At 35.6% G+C, this 20,964-nt stretch overlaps 1 protein-coding gene across 1 annotated transcript in view; it reads left to right on the forward strand.

The window, feature by feature from the left end:
• Window positions 1-20,964, forward strand: part of KHDRBS2 (KH RNA binding domain containing, signal transduction associated 2) — a 770,603-nt gene that overhangs the window by 737,203 nt on the left and 12,436 nt on the right. The window contains exon 8 of the mRNA XM_052649249.1: window positions 4,458-4,516. Coding sequence (XP_052505209.1) covers window positions 4,458-4,516 — 59 coding nt within the window. The remainder of the gene's footprint in view (window positions 1-4,457; window positions 4,517-20,964) is intronic.

Below are 20,964 nucleotides of genomic sequence, written 5' to 3' on the forward strand. Positions count from 1 at the left end.
CTCCTTTGTCAAAGATAAGGTGTCCATAGGTGTGTGGATTTATCTCTGGGCTTTCTATTTTGTTCCATTGATCTATATTTCTGTCTTTGTGCCAGTACCATACTGTCTTGATGACTGTGGCTTTGTAGTAGAGCCTGAAGTTAGGCAGGTTGATTTCTCCAGTTCCATTCTTCTTTCTCAAGATTGCTTTGGCTATATGAGTTTTTTTGTATTTCCATACAAATTGTGAAATTATTTGTTCTAGCTCTGTGAAAAATACCGCTGGTAGCTTTATAAGGATTGCATTGACTCTGTAGATTGCTTTGGGTAGTATACTCATTTTCACTATATAGATTCTTCTGATCCATAAACATGGTATATTTCTCCATCTATTAGTGTCCTCTTTGATTTCTTTCATCAGTGTTTTATAGTTTTCTATATATAGGTCTTCAGTTTCTTTAGGTAGAAATATTCCTAAGTATTTTATTCTTTTCATTCCAATAGTGAATGGAATTTTTTTTCTTAATTTCTTTTTCTACTTTCTCATTATTAGTGTATAGGAATGCAAGGGATTTCTGTGTGTTGATTTTATATCCTGCAACTTTACTATATTCATTGATTAGCTCTAGTAATTTTCTGGTGGAGTCTTTAGGGTTTCCTATGTAGAGGATCATGTCACCTGCAAACAGTGAGAGTTTTACTTCTTCTTTTCCAATTTGGATTCCTTTTTATTTCTTTTTCTGCTCTGATTGCTATGGCCAAAACTTCCAGACCTATGTTGAATAGTAGTGGTGAAAGTGGGCACCCTTGTCTTGTTCCTGACTTTAAGGGAAATGCTTTCAATTTTTCACCATTGAGGATAATGTTTGCTGTGGGTTTGTCATAGATAGCTTTTATTATGTTGAGGTATGTTCCTCTATTCCTGCTTTCTGGAGAGTTTTTATCTTAAATGGATGTTGAATTTTGCCAAAGGCTTTCTCTGCATCTATTGAGATAATCATGTGGCTTTTATTTTTCAATTAGTCAATGTGGTGAATTACATTGATTGATTTGCAGATACTGACGAATCCTTGCATTCCTGGGGTAAAGCCCACTTGGCCATGGTGCATGATCTTCTTAATGTGTTGTTAGATTCTGATTGCTAGAATTTTTTGAAGGATTTTTGCATCTATGTTCATCAGTGATATTGGCCTGTAGTTTTCTTTTTTGTGGCATCTTTGTCAGGTTTTGGTGTTAGGGTGATGGTAGCATTATAGAATGAGTTTGGAAGTTTACCTCCCTCTGCAGTTTTCTGGAAGAGTTTGAGTAGGATAGGTGTTAGCTCTTCTCTAAATTTTTGGTAGAATTCAGCTGTGAAGCTGTCTGGATCTGGGCTTTTGTTTGCTGGAAGTTTTCTGATTATATTTTCAATTTCCGTGTTTATGATGGGTTGGTTAAGGTTTTCTATTGCTTCCTGGTTCAGTTTTGGAAAGTTGTACTTTTCTAATGTACTTTGTCCATTTCTTTCACGTTGTCCATTTTATTGGCATATAATTGCTGATAGTAGTCTCTTGTGACCCTTTGTATTTCTGTGTTGTCTGTTGTGATCTCTCCATTTTCATTTCTAATTTTATTGATTTGATTTTTCTCCTTTTGTTTGTTGATGAGTCTGGCTAATGGTTTGTCAATTTTATTTATCCTTTCAAAGAACCAGCTTTTGGCTTTGTTGACTTTTGCTATGGTCTCTGTTGTTTCTTTTGCATTTATTTCTGCCTAATTTTTAAGATTTCTTTCCTTCTACTAAATCTGGCGTTCTCCATTTCTTCCTTTTCTAGTTGCTTTAGGTGTAGAGTTAGTTTAATTATTTGACTTTTTCTTCTTTCTTGTGGTATGCCTGTATTGCTGTGAACTTTCCTCATAGCACTGATTTTATAGTGTCCCACAGGTTTTGGGTTGTTGTGTTTTCATTTTCATTCTTTTCTATGCATATTTTGATTTCTTTTTTGATTTCTTCTGTGATTTTTTTGGTTATTCAGTAGTGTGTTGTTCAGCCTCCATATGTTGGAATTTTTAATAGTTTTTCTCCTGTAATTGAGATCTAATCTTAATGCATTATGGTCAGAAAAGATGCTTGGAATGATTTCAATTTTTTTGAATTTATCAAGGTTAGATTCATGGCCCAGGATGTAATCTATCCTGGAGAAGGTTCTGTGAGCACTTGAGAAAAAGGCGAAATTCATTGTTTTCTGGTGAAATATCCTATAGATATCAATTATGTCTAACTGGTTTATTGTATCCTTTAAAGTTTGTGTTTCTTTGTGAATTTTCTGTTTAGTTGATCTCTCCATAGTTGTGAGTGGATATTAAAATCTCCCACCATTATTGTGTTATTGTTAATTTCCCCTTTCATACTTGCTAGCATTTGTCTTACATATTGTGGTGCTCCTATGGTGGGTACATATATATTTATAATTGTTATATCTTCTTCTTGAATTGATCCTTTGATCATTATGTAGTGTCCTTCTTTGTCTCTTTTCACAGCCTTTGTTTTAAAGTCTATTTTATCTGATATGAGTATTGCTACTCCTGCTTTCTTTTGGTCTCTATTTGCATTGAATATCTTTTTCCAGCCCTTGACTTTCAGTCTGTGTGTGTCCCTTGTTTTGAGGTGGGTCTCTTTTACGCAGCATTTATAGGGGTCTTGTTTTTGTATCCATTCAGCCAGTCTTTGTCTTTTGGTTGGGGCATTCAACCCATTTAGGTTTAAGCTAATTATCGATAAATATGATCCTGTTTCCATTTACTTTATTATTTTGGGTTCGGGTTTCTATACCTTTTTTGTGTTTCCTGTCTAGAAAATATCCTTTAGCATTTGTTGGTGAGCTGGTTTGGTGGTGCTGAATTCTCTCAGCTTTTGCTTGTCTGTAAAGCTTTTGATTTCTCTTTCAGATTTGAATGAGATCCTTGCTGGGTACAGTAATCTGGGCTGTAGGTTATTTTCTTTCATCACTTTAAGTATGTCTTGCCATTCCCTCCTGTCCTGAAGTGTTTCTATTGAAAGATCTGCAGTTATCCTTATTGGAATCCCCTTGTGTGTTATTTGTTGTTTTTCCCTTGCTGCTTTTAATATTTGTTCTTTGTGTTTGATCTTTGTTAATTTGATTAATATGTGTCTTGGGGTGTTTTGCCTTGCATTTATCCTGTTTGGGACTCTGTGGGTTTCTTGGACTTGGGTGATTATTTCCTTTCCCATTTTAGGAAAGTTTTCAGCTGTTATCTCCTGAAGGATTTTCTCATGGTCTTTATTTTTTTCTTCTTCATCTGGGACTCCTATAATTCGAATGTTGGAGCATTTCATATTGTCCTAGAGGTCTCTGAGATTGTCCTCATTTTTTTTAATTCTTTTTTTTCTCTCTGATCATTTATTTCTACCATTCTATCTTGTATTTCACTAATCCTATCTTCTGCCTCCACTATTCTACTATTTGTTACTATTGATGAAGTCTCAAGTGTTTTATAAAATTAGGCCTATGGGATTGTCTTGAGGAATAAAGACAAGCAAATAATTTTAGGTCTTCCTCTCTTCCTTCCAACCTAACCCTTTGGCAATTTATCACACACCCTCAACCCTTATACAATTTGGTATTTGATATTAAGCCCTTTTCTTGTCACCCTTTTATATACTTGAAAAGAATTCATAACTGTGATATAATCTATAAATTTATACATAAAATTTATTCACATATAAATGTTATGTACATAAGTATAAATTTATTCAAGCAGAAATCTTTAGATGAAGGAGCTGGAGTGAAAAAATATAGTGTACCAAAAATATTGTGGATTCTTAAGTAAAAAATACACATTAATTATCCAAATATTAGGTTAGTTTAAATAATTTCCACTTTTTGTGTAGTATTTTTAAAAATTATAACTTGGTTGCATTAGGCTAAGCATCTAGCAAAATATTAAGTGAGACAAAATAGCTTATATATGTGAGAAACCTATGGAGCTATGCTGTGAAAAAGTTGGAGAGGAGTATAATTTTAGTGTATGAAAGTGAAGATGAAATTTATGTATATTTCTTAAGCTAATTGCATTAAAGGTTACACACAATTGGCCAGATTGTCATCTTGTGTAGCACTTTTTCTAGGAAATATTGCTTTCCTAATTCTTCTCTTGAAGCCTCATACTTGTGTTTTAGAGGACATTTGATTTATATAAGTGGAGGATAGAGATTTGTTAAAAAGTATTAATGTGGGATGAGAAAACTATAGCACTTTTTGTCAATAAACTGTATTGTTCTTACTGAATATTCTTGTTAGAATTGTATTATTCAGTGAATATTATTCTATTATTATTTATGTTCAAATATGTGTTTTATGTCTAGAGACTCTTGGGATATTACCTTAGTACACATTTTGATTTCAAATTCTATATTAGTTTTGGGGATGATTCCTCCCAAATACAGTAACATTAACTACTGTCTAAATCTATTGCAGTGTTCCTGAATACTATGACTATGGTCATGGAGTAAGTGAGGATGCCTATGACAGCTATGGTAAGACCTTTTCTTTACTAAAACAGAAATCAAAACATTCATCACTCACTGAAAATTCAGAAATTACTTCTATCTTTCTAACTCCAGTTTTTTTAGAAGTCCAGGTCACACTGATTTATGTAATTGCACGATGAAATTTTACCTAGAGAGCCAGAAAATTGAACAGATTAATTTTGATCAAAATTCCAAAAGCAATTAACCACAATCATAGATAATTTTCAACAGCAACAATGAACATTCTGGATAGTGTCTTTCTTAAATGTTTCACTATTCCCATTGTCTGACTCATTGATATGACAGCAATGTTGTATCTTTCTGTTACCATAAAGATAGAATAATACACAGTTAAAAGACTTATAAACTGTTAAGGACAGAAATTGTAACTTTCAAGTTATTTTTATTGCATGTAGTTCCTGAAAGTGCTAAATAATGATTGATTCATAAGAATTAATTGTCAGTATGCATATCAGTCTATAAATTAATTTCAAAACTACATAATTTAATTTAAAATCCATTTAAAGTTAATTGTATTTCAACTCAGTAATACTATTGAGTGCCTATGGTGTATCAACACAGTACATTACTTTAGAAGTATAGTTTCTGGTTCCTGAAAATAAATGTGCAGTATCACCAGTTGGCTGCCTTGAAAAATAGCATTCCTTTAAATGCTCCCAGTCCTAGATTTTTATTAAAATAATATGAATGCCAATCTGTTCCTCTTTATGAGAAGCAGCAAAAGAGATGATGAACGCGGCCTGTGTTTGGGGCTCCATGTAATGAAGGTGCAGTACTCCATTGGGAGAGGGAAGGACATGTTCAGACATTGGGAGAAAGTGCACCCGCCTCAGAACAGAGGCATCAAATTAACTCACTTCTCTGGTGACTATCATGAGGCCTATTCAGAAACAGGAGCCACCATCATAATGATTGCCATCCAAAAGTTGAGTTTGTCCTTTGAGCACAAAGGTACTGTCAGGCTTCAGCAATATGATGGTGTACACAATAGATATTGTCCCTCCCTGGTTCTTACTGTCTACTTTTGAGAAACATATTCCTACATTTAAAAATTGTGCTAGACTATAAATCATGTGATGAAGTAGAAGACCAGAAACCATTATTCATGCACCAAATACTTATTTAATGGCTAACACATGCAAGCCACATCTCAATCCTGGAGAAGCTTCAGTGAACAATCTCTTAAAACTTACATTATAATTAGAATATACATTATTATTTATGAATCATTTTTTCAAATAGAATTTTTGTTTGTAAAATACAGTAATTGCCTTTCACATGTGGCACATAAATTTGAGGAAAAATCATCACCTGTGAAAATTATATACAAAATTATATACTATGAAGAAAATGACAAGGTTGAAATTGATTATATGTGACTGCGTAGTTGGTAACGGGATGGGAATTTAGATTGTATCACTTTTTCTATCAATATTTTCTTTCTGTCAGCATTGTATTTTATTCTCATATTTCTTTATTTTTTCTCATTTTTATTTTTTATTGAAGTATAGTTGATCTACAATGTTGTATTAATTTCAGGTGTAGAGCAAAGTGGATCAGTTACACATACACATATATCCAATCTTTTTTTTTTTAAAGATTCTTTCCCATGCAGGTTATCTATTTCTCAATTATTTACATTTAAAATGTTAACACCATGTAAATAAGGCAATAGGGAAAATGTATGAATATAAATGATTACTTCTCAGAACTTCTGATGGAGCTGCAGGAGCCATGGTCAGGAGGGCTGGACTCACCTCTGAAACCTATTCTGTTCTTTCATGTTTGTTTAGCTCTTCTGCTGCAGCCAAGTGTAGAGATAGACTCTATCACTTTATAAGCCACCCTGCTTATAAACACTAAATTTCATTCTGAATAAATTAGAATTTACCAACAAGCAATTCTCTGCATACAGAGAGCAATTGATTTATAAAAATACTTCTTAAGTGATGAGGAAAATGTAGAAAGTTGTTTGGCTTATTTGGACACACTAAGAAAGATATTAGGCAGGAATTTTTATATAATAACTTTCATTATCTCATATTTCAGCCAGACTGGCTATATTCTTAATGTTGAACAATTAAAAACATTTATGGCCAAAAGTAGACTTCTCTTTAGGATCTTGACTTTTCCTTTGGCCACCAACTTCTGTTGCCATTTTCTGACATTATTGAGCAAGTGTTAGTTCAAAAATACACTTCACCTTCAAGATAATTTGACTCACTGTTTATAAATGTTGATGTATGAACCCTTTATGCATTCTGAGTTAGGAAGTGTTTCTTGATTTTCATGTCAGAAGAGTAATTATTCTGACAGAATTTGTTTCTTTTGCTGGAGTCTGGAGCTAACAGTCAAGAGACAATAACCAGTGCACTGCAATGCTTTTCCATGGTTTAATTCATAGAAAGCAGTGGGATACAGAAAAGAGGCTCCTCACAAATCAGGATTCCAGCACCTCAGTGCCCCTTCCACCACCCCATAATCCGCTCACTGTGACCCATCTCTGCTGCATTGGCCCACAGAATGCAATTTGGAACTCTGAACAAAAGGCCTGTGTTTTACACATTGCACATGTGAAATTAATTATATATTTTTAGAAAAATTTTGCCACAGATGTTAAGTGTAAGTAGAAACATAGGTGTGACTAACCTAGAAATAAGTTATTTTTATTACTCTAAAAATAATATGTATACACTATAGAAAATTTAGATTAAAAAAAGAAACTTAAACTATACTCATTTATTTATTCATTCTTTACTGTTTGTTATATGTTTCACTGATTTTTAAATCCTTCATGATACACATCTTATTTAAAAAGAAAACAAAATATAGACTGCTTTCTAAAACTCCTTATTAAGATTTTCCTATCATAAGAGTTTCTTACAGTTCTGCATTTAACAAAAGGTAAAATTTAATATATTTTTATATGCACTGTTATAATCATCCATGAACATGTAGATTTGAAATGAGATGCTCCTTTTGTGTAACCAGAAAATACAGAAACTGCTTCCCAGGTGACTCAGTTGGTAAAGAATCTGCCTGCAATGCAGGAGACCCGGGTTTGATCCCTGGGTTGGGAAGATCCCCTGGCAACCCACTCAAGTATTCTTGTCTGGAGAATTCCATGGATAGAGGACCCCAGCGGGCTACAGTTCTTGGGGTCACAAAGAGTCAGACTTGAGTGACTAACTTCAGTTCAGTTCAATTCAGTTGCTCAGTCCTGTCCGACTCTTTGAGATGCCATGAACCTCCCTGTCCATGAAGCTCCCAGCACACCAGGCCTCCCTGTCCATAACCAACCCCTGGAGTCCACCCAAACCCACGTATATTGAGTCAGTGATGCCATCAAACCATCTCATCCTCTCTCGTCCCCTTCTCCTCCTGCCCTCGATCTTTCCGAGCATCAGGGTAGTTTCAAATGAGTCAGCTCTTTGCATCAGGTGGCCAAAGTATTGGAGTTTCAGCTTCAGCATCAGACCTTCCAATGAACACCAAGGACTGATCTCCTTTAGGATGGACTTGTTGGATCTCCTTGCAGTCCAAAGGACTCTCAAGAGTCTTCTCCAACACCACAGTTCAAAAGCATCAATACTTCCGTGCTCAGCTTTCTTTATAATCCAACTCTCACATCCATACATGACCACTGGAAAAACCATAGCCTTGACTAGATAGACCTTTGTTGGCAAAGTAATGTCTCTGCTCTTTAATATGCTGTCTAGGTTGATTATAACTTTCCTTCCAAGGAGTAAGCATCTTTTAATTTTAATGGCTGCAATCACTATTCAAAGTGATTTTATAGTCCAGAAAAAATAAAGTGAGCCACTGTTTTCATTGTTTCCCCATCTATTTTCCATGAAGGGATGGGACCAGATGCCATGATCTTCATTTTCTGAATGTTGAGCTTTAAGCCAACTTTTTCACTCTCTTCTTTCACTTTCTTCAAGAGGCTCTTTAGTTCTTTACTTTCTGCCATAAGGGTGCTGACATCTGCATATCTGACGTTATTGATATTCCGCCCAGCAATCTTCATTCCAGCTTGTGTTTCCTCCAGCCCAAAGTTTTTCATGATGTACTCTGCATATAAGTTAAATAAGCAGGGTGAGAATATACAGCCTTGACATACTCTTTTTCCTATTTGGCACCAGTCTGTTGTTCCATGTCCAGTTCTAACTGTTGTTTCCTGACCTGCATACAGGTTTCTCAAGAGGCAGGTCAGGGGGTCTGATATTCCCATCTCTTTCAGAATTTTCCACAGTTTATTGTGATTCACACAGTCAAAGGCTTTGGCATAGTCAATCAAGCAGAAATAGATGTTTTTCTGTAACTCTCTTGCATTTTCCATGATCCGGCGGATGTTGGCGATTTGATCTCTGGTTCCTCTATCTTTTCTAAAACCAACTTGAACATGTGGAAATTTACAGTTAATGTATTGCTGAAGCCTGGCTTGGAGAATTTTAAGCATTACCTTAGAAGTGTGTGAGATAAGTGCAATTGTGTAGTAGTTAGAGCATTCTTTGGCATTGCCTTTCTTTGGGATTGGAATGAAAACTGATCTTTTCCAGTCCTGTGGCCACTGCTGAGTTTTCCAAACTTGCTGGCCTATTGAGTGCTGCACTTTCACAGCCTCATCTTTCAGGATTTGAAATAGCTCAACTGGAATTCCATCACTTCCCCTAGCTTTGTTTGTAGTGATGGTTCCTAAAGCCCACTTGAATTCACATTCCAGGATGTCTGGCTCTAGATGAGTGATCACACCTCTTGATTATCTTGGTCATGAAGATCTTTTTTGTACAGTTCTTCTGTGCATTCTTGCCACGTCTTCTTAATACCTTCTGCTTCTGTTAGATCCCTACCATTTCTGTCCTTATTGAGCCCATTTTTGCATGAAATGTTCCCTTGGTATCTCTAATATTCTTGAAGAGATCTCTAGTCTTTCCCTTTCTATGGTTTTCCTCTATTTCTTTGCACTGATATCTGAGGAAGGCTTTCTTATCTCTCCCTGCTATTCTTTTGAACTCTGCATTCAAATGGGTATATCTTTCCTTTCCTCCTTTGCTTTTCACTCCTCTTCTTCCCCAGCTATGTGTAAGGCCTCTTCAGACAGCCATTTTGCTTTTGTGCATTTCTTTTTTTGGGAATGGTCTTGATTCCTGTCTCCTGTACAATGTCACGAACCTCTATCAATAGTTCATCAGGCACTGTCTATCAGATCTCGTCTCTTAAATCTGTTTCTCACTTACACTGTATATTCATAAGGGATTTGATTTAGGTCATACCTGAATGGTCTAGTAGTTTTGTCTACTTCTTCAACTTCAGTCTGAATTTGGTAAGGCATTGATGATCCAAGCTGCAGTCAGCTCCTGGTCTTGTTTTTGCTGACTCCATAGAGCTTCTCCATCTTTGGCTGCAAAGAATGTAATCAATCTGATTTCAGTGTTGACCTTCTGTTGATGTCCATGTATAGAGTCTTTTCTTGTGTTGTTGGAAGAGGGTGTTTGCTATGACCAGTGCATGCTCTTCGCAGAACTCTATTAGCTTTTGCTCTGCTTCATTCTGTACTCCCAGGTCAAATTTGCCTGTTACTCCAGATGTTTCTTGACTTCCTACTTTTGCATTCCAGTCCCCTATAACGAAAAGGACATCTTTTTTGGGTGTTAGTTCTAGAAGGTTTTGTATGTCTTCATAGAATTGTTCTTTTTAAAGAAACTGTTTGCATGTCAATCTATATAGTCATGATATTTATATTTGGGGAGTGTTCATGTTCCCATACCTTCTACAGACAATTGAAAAAGGATAGTAAAATGATGATAAATGGTAAGATTTGAGCATCATAAATTTTGAGGCTAATTAAATTAATATGCATTATTCTCACTGATTTTAGTATTAGATGATTATGAAAAGTGAGCTTTTAATTCTGCTTCTTGTTCCATAGGTTGCTCATCCTGCCATGTCCAAATGGACAGATGATAACATTTAAATATGCATGTGGACAAGTGATTTGAGGACCCACTCATATAAATTATAGATTGATGCATTTCATTAATTTTCTATATCTCACATGTTACCAAGTATCCACTTATAGCTTATGTGTAATGAACTATGTTCAGTCTTTTAAATTAATAACATCCTATTCAAAGTGTAAATCTTGCATTTCTGTTTATTCACTTATATTTTAAATTACTAATTCCTCTCTGTTACATTTTGGTTGTATCATGGGTGGAGATCTGTATTTTTATAAAATAAAGAGCTCCCAAATCTCAGTTTCCTGGCAACACCTAGACTTGAACAATGGTGTGAGGAGACTCACAACCAGCTGCCTCAGAACTTCCTCTTAATCTCAAGATTGAGTTGCAAGAGAGGAACAGGGAATGCTATCCAGGATGATTGGATCTTGCATTAAAAGACTCATGAATGGAATCTCTTATTCAGATTCCTTCCAAAATATTTCAAGATTAACCAGTGGAAGCAGAAATCTAGTCACTGAGTACGACAGTTCACTCTGAATCTTTCCATACCATATATCATGTATCACCAGATTGAAATTGTATTTGTCTCTTTTGGGCTCACATTTCATGTTGAAGTGACAAATATGCTGACTTCTGTGAATATCATGTATCCTTTTACCCTTCACTGCAATTAAGTTATTCAAGATATTTTTCTACAATTTAATTTGAATATTAAACTATTTTCTTACAATGATGTAAATATTTAATATTTAAATAAATATTAATATGAAATATACAATTCTATTAATATATAAAAATATAATATTTAATAATCTACTTATATTTAATAACCATCAATTAATTAATGATTATTAAACATTTCATTGATGCTAAATTATTGTCAAATTACTATTTAAATGGTAAATTTATAATAACTTGAACTTATTTTTGGCACATGACTATTTGAATTACAAAAATCACAAAACAGTTTTTACCGTTTTAAAATATTTCCTAATTTATTAGAGTCCATTGTAATTACTTTGTAAAAGTCTGAATAGCTCTAAATTCAATAAGGGCGCATTTTGAATAGAGACAATGGATCAGCTTGTCTTGCAAATACGTTATGTAATCAATACTCTCCAAACTGAGACTGTTAGCTAAGAATGACAGTAACATTCTCGTCTCAGAGAAGAAAGCTGTATGATAAAATGTATTTAATGTATAAACTGAGCAGTTAATTATGGATCTATTTCATAGTGGAATTTTAGATGACAGCAGTGCGGAAACATGGAGGGTAATACTAACACACTGTCTTGAAATAAATGAAAGCAAAAATTTTTGTGCCCTATTCTAGGACATTTGCGTGCCTCAATTCAAGCTGATTGCAGAACAGAAATGCATTCATTTTATGTCAAGGAGCTGAATGAGCCCTGTTTCAATTAAGCTGTGAAAACAGCAAAGGAAAATGAAGCTATTTGGCAAATATACTGCCATGTGATTCACGAGCAAACACTGTTCATTTGCAGTAGTAAATAAAAATAGAAGTTTGAGGAAATTAATTCTACAAATAAAGATTAGTTTTCTTAATATAAGCAAGAATGTATCAGTAATTTTTAAAAGGAATATATACAAAGTATCATAGGATTTATTAATATTGATGTTATTATTGAGAAATATTGAGAAAAGTGTCACTATGATTTATTGAATTTTATTTTTGATACAGATTATTTAACTTTATTTTCAACTAAAGAAGAACTAAAGAAACTGTGCTTCTAAAGTATTTTTAAAATCCAGTTGTAAAATTAACTTAAGTATTAGTTGCTCAGTTGTGTTTGATCTTTGCAATCCCATGGGCTGTAGACCACCAGGCTCCTATGTCCACAGAATTCTCTAAGCAAGAATACCAGAGTGAGTAGCTCTTCCCTTCTCCAGGGGATCTTCCCAACCCAGGGATCGAACCGGGGTCTCCTGCATTATAGGTGGATCCTTTACCATCTGAGCCATCAGAGAATTTAAGGAAAAGCTAGTTTTCTGTCCCTTACTATTTCAGAGGTTGCAATGAAATGGATGTCTAATCCAACTATTCTTAATAATAAATGCAGACTATGTTGCCTAGGAAGAAACAGCCAAAATGAGCATGGCATCATTACTTCACTGCTTGCATTACTCATTTTAAGTTAGATGTACTTACAATGGTTTCAATTTTGTTTTGAATCCTGAACTTCTGAATTCAACAGTTTTAGAAATACTGGAATATGTGTTTCATTATTTTAGATCAGAGATTCTTAACCTTAATTTTACATTTTAAAATCAGCTGGTGAAGTTTGAAAAAAAAAAAAAAATACCAGTGCCCAGTTACCATCCCAGTAGAGCTCTATCAAAATATTTTAAATTGAGAAATGGTCCTTGGTTAAAAGTTTGCTGGATGGTCTTCCTGGATGTTAAGGTTGATAATTAGTTTTAGGTGGATTTATGGGAGCATTCTGATGTGACTCACAGTCTTAATATGAAGGATCAAAACTGTGTCAGCCATATACATTCTTGAAGGTAATACAATTTATATACAGGCTACTTTTAGAACACTGAGTATTTTATAAGTGAACATTGTGTTATGGAACTGGGCACTTAAAAAATCATTTAAAAAATGAAAAATCAAATTTAGTCCCTTTTTGAGCAAATTTAGCCCCTTTTTGAAGAAGTATGTTTAAACAGTTAAACTAAAAGTTAATTCTGTCTAAAATTCAGTCAGTCAAAAGTCCAACTATAGAAAAGTAATGCTCGAAATTCTCCAAGAGAGGCTTCAAAAGTACATGAACCAAGAACCTCCAAATGTTCAAGCTGGATTTAGAAAAGGTACAGGAACTCAGGTCAAGTTCCCAAGATCCACTGGATCAAAGAAAAAGCAAGAGAATTCTATAAAAGCATCTAATTCTGCTTTACTGATTATGCTAGCTTCTTGGACTGTGTATATTACAATAAACTGTGGAAAATTCTTAGAGAGATGGGAATACCAGACTGCCTTAACTGCCTCCTGAGAAACCTGTATGAAGGTCAAGAAGCAACAGTTAGAACCAGACATGTAACAACACAGTGGTTCCAAATTGGGAAAGAAGTAAATCAAGGCTGTACATTGTCACCCTGCTTATTTAACATATACGCAGAGCACATCATGTGAAATGCCAAGATGGATGAAGTACAAACTGGAATCAAGATTTCTGTGGAAAATACCAATAACTTTAAATATGCAGATGACATCACTTTTATGGCAGAAACTGAAGAGGAACTGAAGAGCCTCTTGATGAAAGTGAAAGAGGAGAGTGAAAGAGCTGGCTTACCACTCAACATTCATAACATGAAGGTCATGGCATTTGGTCCCATCACTTCATTGCAAATAGATGGAGAAACAGTGGAAACTTCATTTTCTTGGACTCCAAAATCACTGCAGACGGTGACTGCAGTCATGAATTTGAAAGACGCTTGTTTCTTTGAAGAATAGCTATGACGAATCTAGTGAAGTGAAGTGAAGTTGCTCAGTCATGTCCAACTCTTTGCGACCCCATGGACTGTAGCTTACCAGGCTTCTCAGTCCATGGGATTTTCCAGGCAAGAATACTGGAGTGGGTTGTCATTTCCTTCTCCAGGGAATCTTCCCAACACAGGGATTGAACCCGGGGTCTCCCACATTGTAGGCAGATGCTTTACCGTCTGCAGCATATTAAAAGTCATTAAAGGCTATGGTCTTTCCAGTAGTCATGTATGGCTGTGAGAGTTGGACCATAGAGAAAGCTGAGCACTGAAGAATTGATACTGTTGAGATATGGTGTTGGAGAAGATTGTTGAGAGCCCCTCGGACTGCAAGAAGATCAAACCAATCAATTAGAAAGGAAATCAATCCTGAAGGTTCATTGGAAGGACTGATGCTGAAACTCTAATACTTTGGCCACCTTATGCAAAGAACTGACTCATTGGAAAAAACCCTGGTGTTGGGAAAGATTGAAGGCAGGAGAAGGGGATGATCAAGGATGAGATGGTTGGATGGCATCACTGAATCAATGGACATCAGTTTGAGCAAGCTCTGGGGGATGGTGAAGGCAGGAGAGGAGGCCTGGCGTGGTGCATTCCATGGGTTCACAAAGAGTTGGATACGACTGAGTGACTGAACCACAACAGCCATCATGAAACTTACACACGCCTCTTTCATAGGCTCATCCACCAATCCTTCAGCCTTTAGAACTGATATCACAATCACAGAAAACAGATGAAATGGTAGAGGAATATGTCCAAGATGAAGAAATACGATGAAACCCCAGAAAAACAAGTAAACGAAGTTGAGATAGGCAACCCTCCAAAAATTGTATAATAATAATGAAGATGATACAGAATCTTGGAAAAAGAATGCAGGCAAGCATTGAGAAGATGCAATAAATATTTAACAAACACACAGAAGAACTAAAAAGCAAATAGAGATGGAAAATATAATAATTGAATTGAGTAATGAAAGAAAAATAACAGAGGAAGAAGAGCAGATAAGTGATTTTGAAGACAGAATGGTGGAAATCACTGCTGCAAAACAGAATAAAGGAAAAACATTTAAAAGGAATGAAGGCAGTCTAAGAGACTTCTGGAACAACATTAAACATACCAACATTCAGATTATAGGGGTCCTAGAAGTAGAAGAGAGAAAGGACCCAAGAAAATATTTGAAGAGATAATTGCTAAAAACTTCCCTAACATGGAAAAGGAGACTGTTACCTACCACCCAGGAAGCATAGAGAAACCAGGCAGGATAAACTCAAGAAGGAACACACCAAGACAAAAGTAATCAAATTGACAAAAATAAAATTCAAATAAAAAGTATTAAAAGCAACAAGTAATATACAAAGAAACTCCCATGAGGTTATCAGCTAATTTCACAGGAGGAATTCTGCAGATCAGAAGGGAGTGACAGATATGGTCAATATGAAAGAGGCAAAATCATATAACCAAGAATATTCTACCCAGCAAGACTCTCATTTAAAATTGACAGAGAAATCAAAAGCTTCACAGATAAGCATAAGGTAAGAGAATTCAGCACCACTAGACAAGCTTTGCAATAAATACTAAAGGAGATTCTCTAGGCAGTAAAGAGGACAGTAAATTAAAATGACTTTGTACATATGTAGACTGCTATATCAAATCTCATGAGAACAGCAAACCCCAAAACTACAGGGGATACAAACAACAAAAAAAAAGAAAGAAAGAAAGAAAAAGCAACCTAAAGACACCACTGAAGATGGTTATCACACCACAGGAGAAAAGAACAAGAAAAGAAGAAGAAGAAAAATGAACTACAGAAACAAACCCCAAACAATTAAGAAAATGCATATAGGACATCTTTATTGATAATTATTTTTAAATTAAATGGATTAAATCTCCAACCAAAAGACAAAGACTGGCTGAACGGATACCTTGCTGAATGGATACTAAAACAAGACCTGTATATATGCTGTATACACAAGATGCACTTCGGACATAGGGACACATACAGACAGAAAGTAAAGGAATGGTAAAAGATATTCCATGTAAATAGAAATCTAAAGAAAGTTGGAGTAACAATACCCATAATAGATAAAATAGACTTTAAAATGAAGACTGCTATAAGATAAATAGAAGGGCATTACGTAATGATCAAGGGATCCTAAAAGAAGATATATCAATTGCAAATATATATGCACCCAACATAGAACCTTAATACATACAGCAAATACTAGCAACCATATAAGGAGAAATTGACAGTAACACAGTAATAGTAAGAGACATTTGTTGACTCTTTGTGACCCCAGGGACTGCAGCCTTCCTCACTATCTTTCAGAATTTGCCCAATGAGAGACATTGACACCCCATTTACATCAACGGATAGGACATCCAGATAGAAAATAAATAAGGAAGCATAGGGTTAAATGACAACATTATAACAGATGGACTTAACTGATATTTATATAGCATTCCATTCAAAAGCAGAAGAATACATATTTTTCTCCTGAGTACATGGAATATTCTCCAGTAGTGATCACATGCTGGGCCACAAAATGAGCCTCAGTAAATTTAAGAAAATTGAAGTCCTATCAAACACCACAGTGCCTTTCCAACCACAATAATTCCAACCACCATAAATAAACTACAAGGAAAAAAATTGCATAAAACACAAAAAAAGTGGAGGTTAAATAATATGCTACTAAACAACCAATGGATCGCTGAAGAAGTCAAATGAAATTAAAAAAAAAAAAAAACCTAGAGACAAATGAAAACAAAAAACACAATGATCCAAAACCTATGGGATGCAAAAATCTGCGGTTCTAAGAGGGAAGCTATTATAAGAGCAATACAATCTTACCTCAGGAAACAAACAAACAGAATCTAACCTTGCACCTAAAGCAACTATAGAAAAAACAACAAAACCTAAAGCTAGTAAAAGGAAAAAAAAATCAGAAAAATCAAACTAAAATTAAATAAAATACATATGAAGAAAACAATAGCAAAGATCAATGAAATGAAAATCTGATTCTTTGAAAAGATAAAAAAAATTATTAAACTTTTAGCTAGACTAATAAAAAAGGGAGAGAACTCAATTCAATAAAATTAGAAAGGAAAAATTACAACAGACTCCACAGAAATACAGAGGACTATAAAAGACTACTTCAAGCAACTGTATGTAAATAAAATGAACAGTTTTGGAGAAATGAGCAAACTCTTAGAAAGGTACAATCACCCAGAAAAGAAATAGAAAATATAAAGACTAACCACAAGTACTGAAATATAAACTTTAATATAAAAATTCTCAACAAAAAAATAAGGTCCAGAATCAGATGGCTTCACAGCCAAATTCAATCAAACATTTTGGGAAGCACTAACATCTATCATTTTGAAACTATTAAAAAAAAAAAAAAAAAAAACTCAGAGGAAGGAAAACCCTTAAACTCATTCTAAGAGACCACCATAACACTGATGCCAAAATCAGAAAAAGATACACAGCAAAAGAAAATTATAGACTAATATCATTGATGAACTAGATAGGACAACCCTCAACAAAATACTAGTAATCTGAATCCAACAATATATTAAAAGGATCGTACACCATGATGAGATTTGGGGTGAAGAATTTTTCGATATTCACAAAACCAATCCATGTGATACACCACATCAACAATTTAAGGAATAAAAATGATATGATTATGTCAAGAGTTGCAGATAAATCTTTGGACAAATTTCAACACCCATGTATGATAAAAACTCTCCAAAAAGTAGACATAGAAGGAACCTACATTAAAATAATAAAGGTCATAGAGACAAAGCTACAGCAGACATTACTCTCAGTGGTGAAAAGCAAAAAGCATTTCCTCTAAGGTCAGAAAGAAGACCAGGATGCTTACTCTCATCACTTTTATTCAACATAGTTTTGGAAGCCCTAGCCATGGAAATCAGAGACGAAAAAAAAATAAATAAAAAGAATCAAATATGAAAAGAAGACATTATATGTCGCTGTTTGCAGATGACATGATACAATACACAATATATCCTTAAAGGGTTATCAATAACTACTAGACCTCATCAATGTATTTTGTAAATTTGCAGGGTACAAATTTAATACCAAAAATCTACTGCATTTCTAACACACTAACAATGAAAGATAAGAAAGAGAAATTCAAGAAACAATCCCATTTACCTTTTCATTAAAAAAAAAAATACAATATCTAGGAATCAGTTCAATTCAATCACTTAGTCATGTAAAGCTCTTTTCAACCCCGTGGAATTCATGCAGCACTCCAGGCTTTCCTGTCTATCACCAACTCATGAAGCTTTCTTAAACTCATGTCCACTGAATCAGTGATGCCATCCAAAGATCCCATCCTCTGTTGTCCCCTTCTCCTCCCTCTTCCAATCTTTTCCAGGGTCAGGGCCTTATCCAACGAGTCAGTTCTTCACATCAGATGGTCAAAGTATTGGAGTTTCAGCTTCAGCATCAGTCCTTCCAATAAAAATTCAGGACTGATTTCCTTTAGGATTGACTGGTTTGATATCCTTGCAGTCCAAGGGACTCTCAAGAGTCTTCCCCAACATCACAGTTCAAAAGCATCAATTCTTTAGTGCTCAGCTTCCTTTATTGTCCAACTCTTACAACCATACAATGCAGTCCACGGGGTCGCTAAGAGTCAGATACGACTGAGCTACTTCACTTTCACTTTTCACTTTCATTCACTGGAGAAGGAAATGGCAACTTATTCCAGTGTTCTTGCCTAGAGAATCCCAGGGACTGGGGAGCCTGGTGGACTGCTGTCTATGGGGTTGCACAGAGTCGGACATGACTGAAGTGACTTAGCAGCAGCAGCAGCACATCCATACATGACTATTGGGAAAATCATAGCTTTGACTGCACAGACCTCTGTTTGCAAAGTAATGACTCTGCTTTTAATATGCTGTCTAGATTGGTCATGGCTTTTCTTCCAAGGAACAAGCATCTTTTAATTTCATGGCCACAGTCACCATCTGCAGTGATATTGGAGCCCAAGAAAATAAAGTCTGTCACTGTTTCTATTGTTTACCCACATATTTTCCATGAAGTAATGAGACCAGATGCCATGATCTTCTTTTTTTGAATGTTGAGTATTAAGCCAGCTTTTTCATTTTTCTTTTTCACTTTCATAAAGAGGCTCTTCAGGTCCTCTTTGCTTTCTGCCATAAGGGTGGTGCCATTTGCATATCGGAGGTTATTGCTATTTTCCCCAGCAAACTTGATTCCAGCTTGTGCTTCATCCAGCCTAGCATTTCACATGATGTGCTCTGCATATAAGTTAAATAATCAGGATGACAATATATTACCTAGATGTACTCCTATTCCAATTTGGAACCAGTCTGTTGTTCCATGTTCAGTTCTAACTGTTGCTTCTTGACCTGCATACAGATTTCTTAGGATGCAGGTAAAGTGGCCTGGTATTCCCATAGTTAAAGGATTTTCCAGAGTTTGTTGTGTACACAAAGGCTTTAGCATATTCAATAAAGCAGAAATAGATGTTTTCTGGGACTTTCTTGCTTTTCTATGATTCAACAGATATTGGCAGTTTGATCTCTGTTTCCCCTGCCTTTGCTAAATCTACCATTTCTAAATAAATGCATATTTAGGAATAAGCATGCCTAAAGAGACAAAAGACCTGTACTCTGAAACAATAATATGTTGATGAAAGAAATTAAATATTACACAAACAAATGAAAATATATACCATGTTCTTCGATTGAAAGGATTCAGATCAGTTCAGTTCAGTTCAGTCGCTCAGTCGTGTCTGACTCTATGCGACCCCATGAATCGCAGCACGCCAGGCCTCCATGTCCATCACCAACTACCAGTTCAGTTCAGTTCAGTTCAGTCGCTCAGTCGTGTCTGACTCTTTGCGACCCCATGAATCGCAGCACGCCAGGCCTCCCTGTCCATCACCAACTCCCGGAGTTCACTCAGACTCACGTCCATCGAGTCTGTGATGCCATCCAGCCATCTCATCCTCTGTCATCCCCTTCTCCTCCTGTCCCCAATCCCTCCCAGCATCAGAGTCTTTTCCAATGAGTCAACTCTTCACATGGGGTGGCCAAAGTACTGGAGTTTCAGCTTCAGCATCATTCCTTCCAAAGAAATCCCAGGGTTGATCTCCTTCAGAATGGACTGGTTGGATCTCCTTGGAGTCAAAGGGACTCTCAAGAGTCTTCTCCAACACCATAGTTCACAAGAATCAATTCTTCTGCGCTCAGCCTTCTTCACAGTCCAACTCTCACATCCATACATGACCACAGGAAAAACCATGGCCTTGACTAGACAGACTTTAGTTGGCAAAGTATTGTCCCTGCTTTTGAATATGCTGTCTAGGTTGATCATAACTTTTCTTCCAAGGAGTAAGCGTCTTTTAATTTCATGGCTGCAGTCACCATCTGCAGTGATTTTGAAGCCCCCAAAAATAAAGTCTGACACTGTTTCCACTGTTTCCCCATCTATTTCCCATGAAGCGATGGGACCAGATGCCATGATCTTCGTTTCCTAAATGTTGAGCTTTAAGCCAAGTTTTTCACTCTCCTCTTTTACTTTCATCAAGAGGCTTTTTAGTTCCTCTTCACTTTCTGCATAAGGGTGGTGTCATCTGCATATCTGAGGTTATTGATATTTCTCCCAGCAATCTTGATTCCAGCTTGTGTTTCTTCCAGTCCAGCGTTTCTCATGATGTACTCTGCATATAAGTTAGATAAGCAGGGTGACAATATACAGCCTTGACACACTCCTTTTCCTATTTGGAACCAGTCTGTTGTTCCATGTCCAGTTCTAACTGTTACTTCCTGACCTGCATACAGATTTCTCAAGAGGCAGGTTAGGTGGTCTGGTATTCCCATCTCTCTCAGAATTTTCCACAGTTTATTGTTATCCACACAATCAAAGGCTTTGGCATAGTCAATCAAGCAGAAATAGATGTTTTT

This window comes from Budorcas taxicolor, chromosome 11 (assembly GCF_023091745.1).
Source record: "Budorcas taxicolor isolate Tak-1 chromosome 11, Takin1.1, whole genome shotgun sequence".
Taxonomy (NCBI): Eukaryota; Metazoa; Chordata; class Mammalia; order Artiodactyla; family Bovidae; genus Budorcas; species Budorcas taxicolor.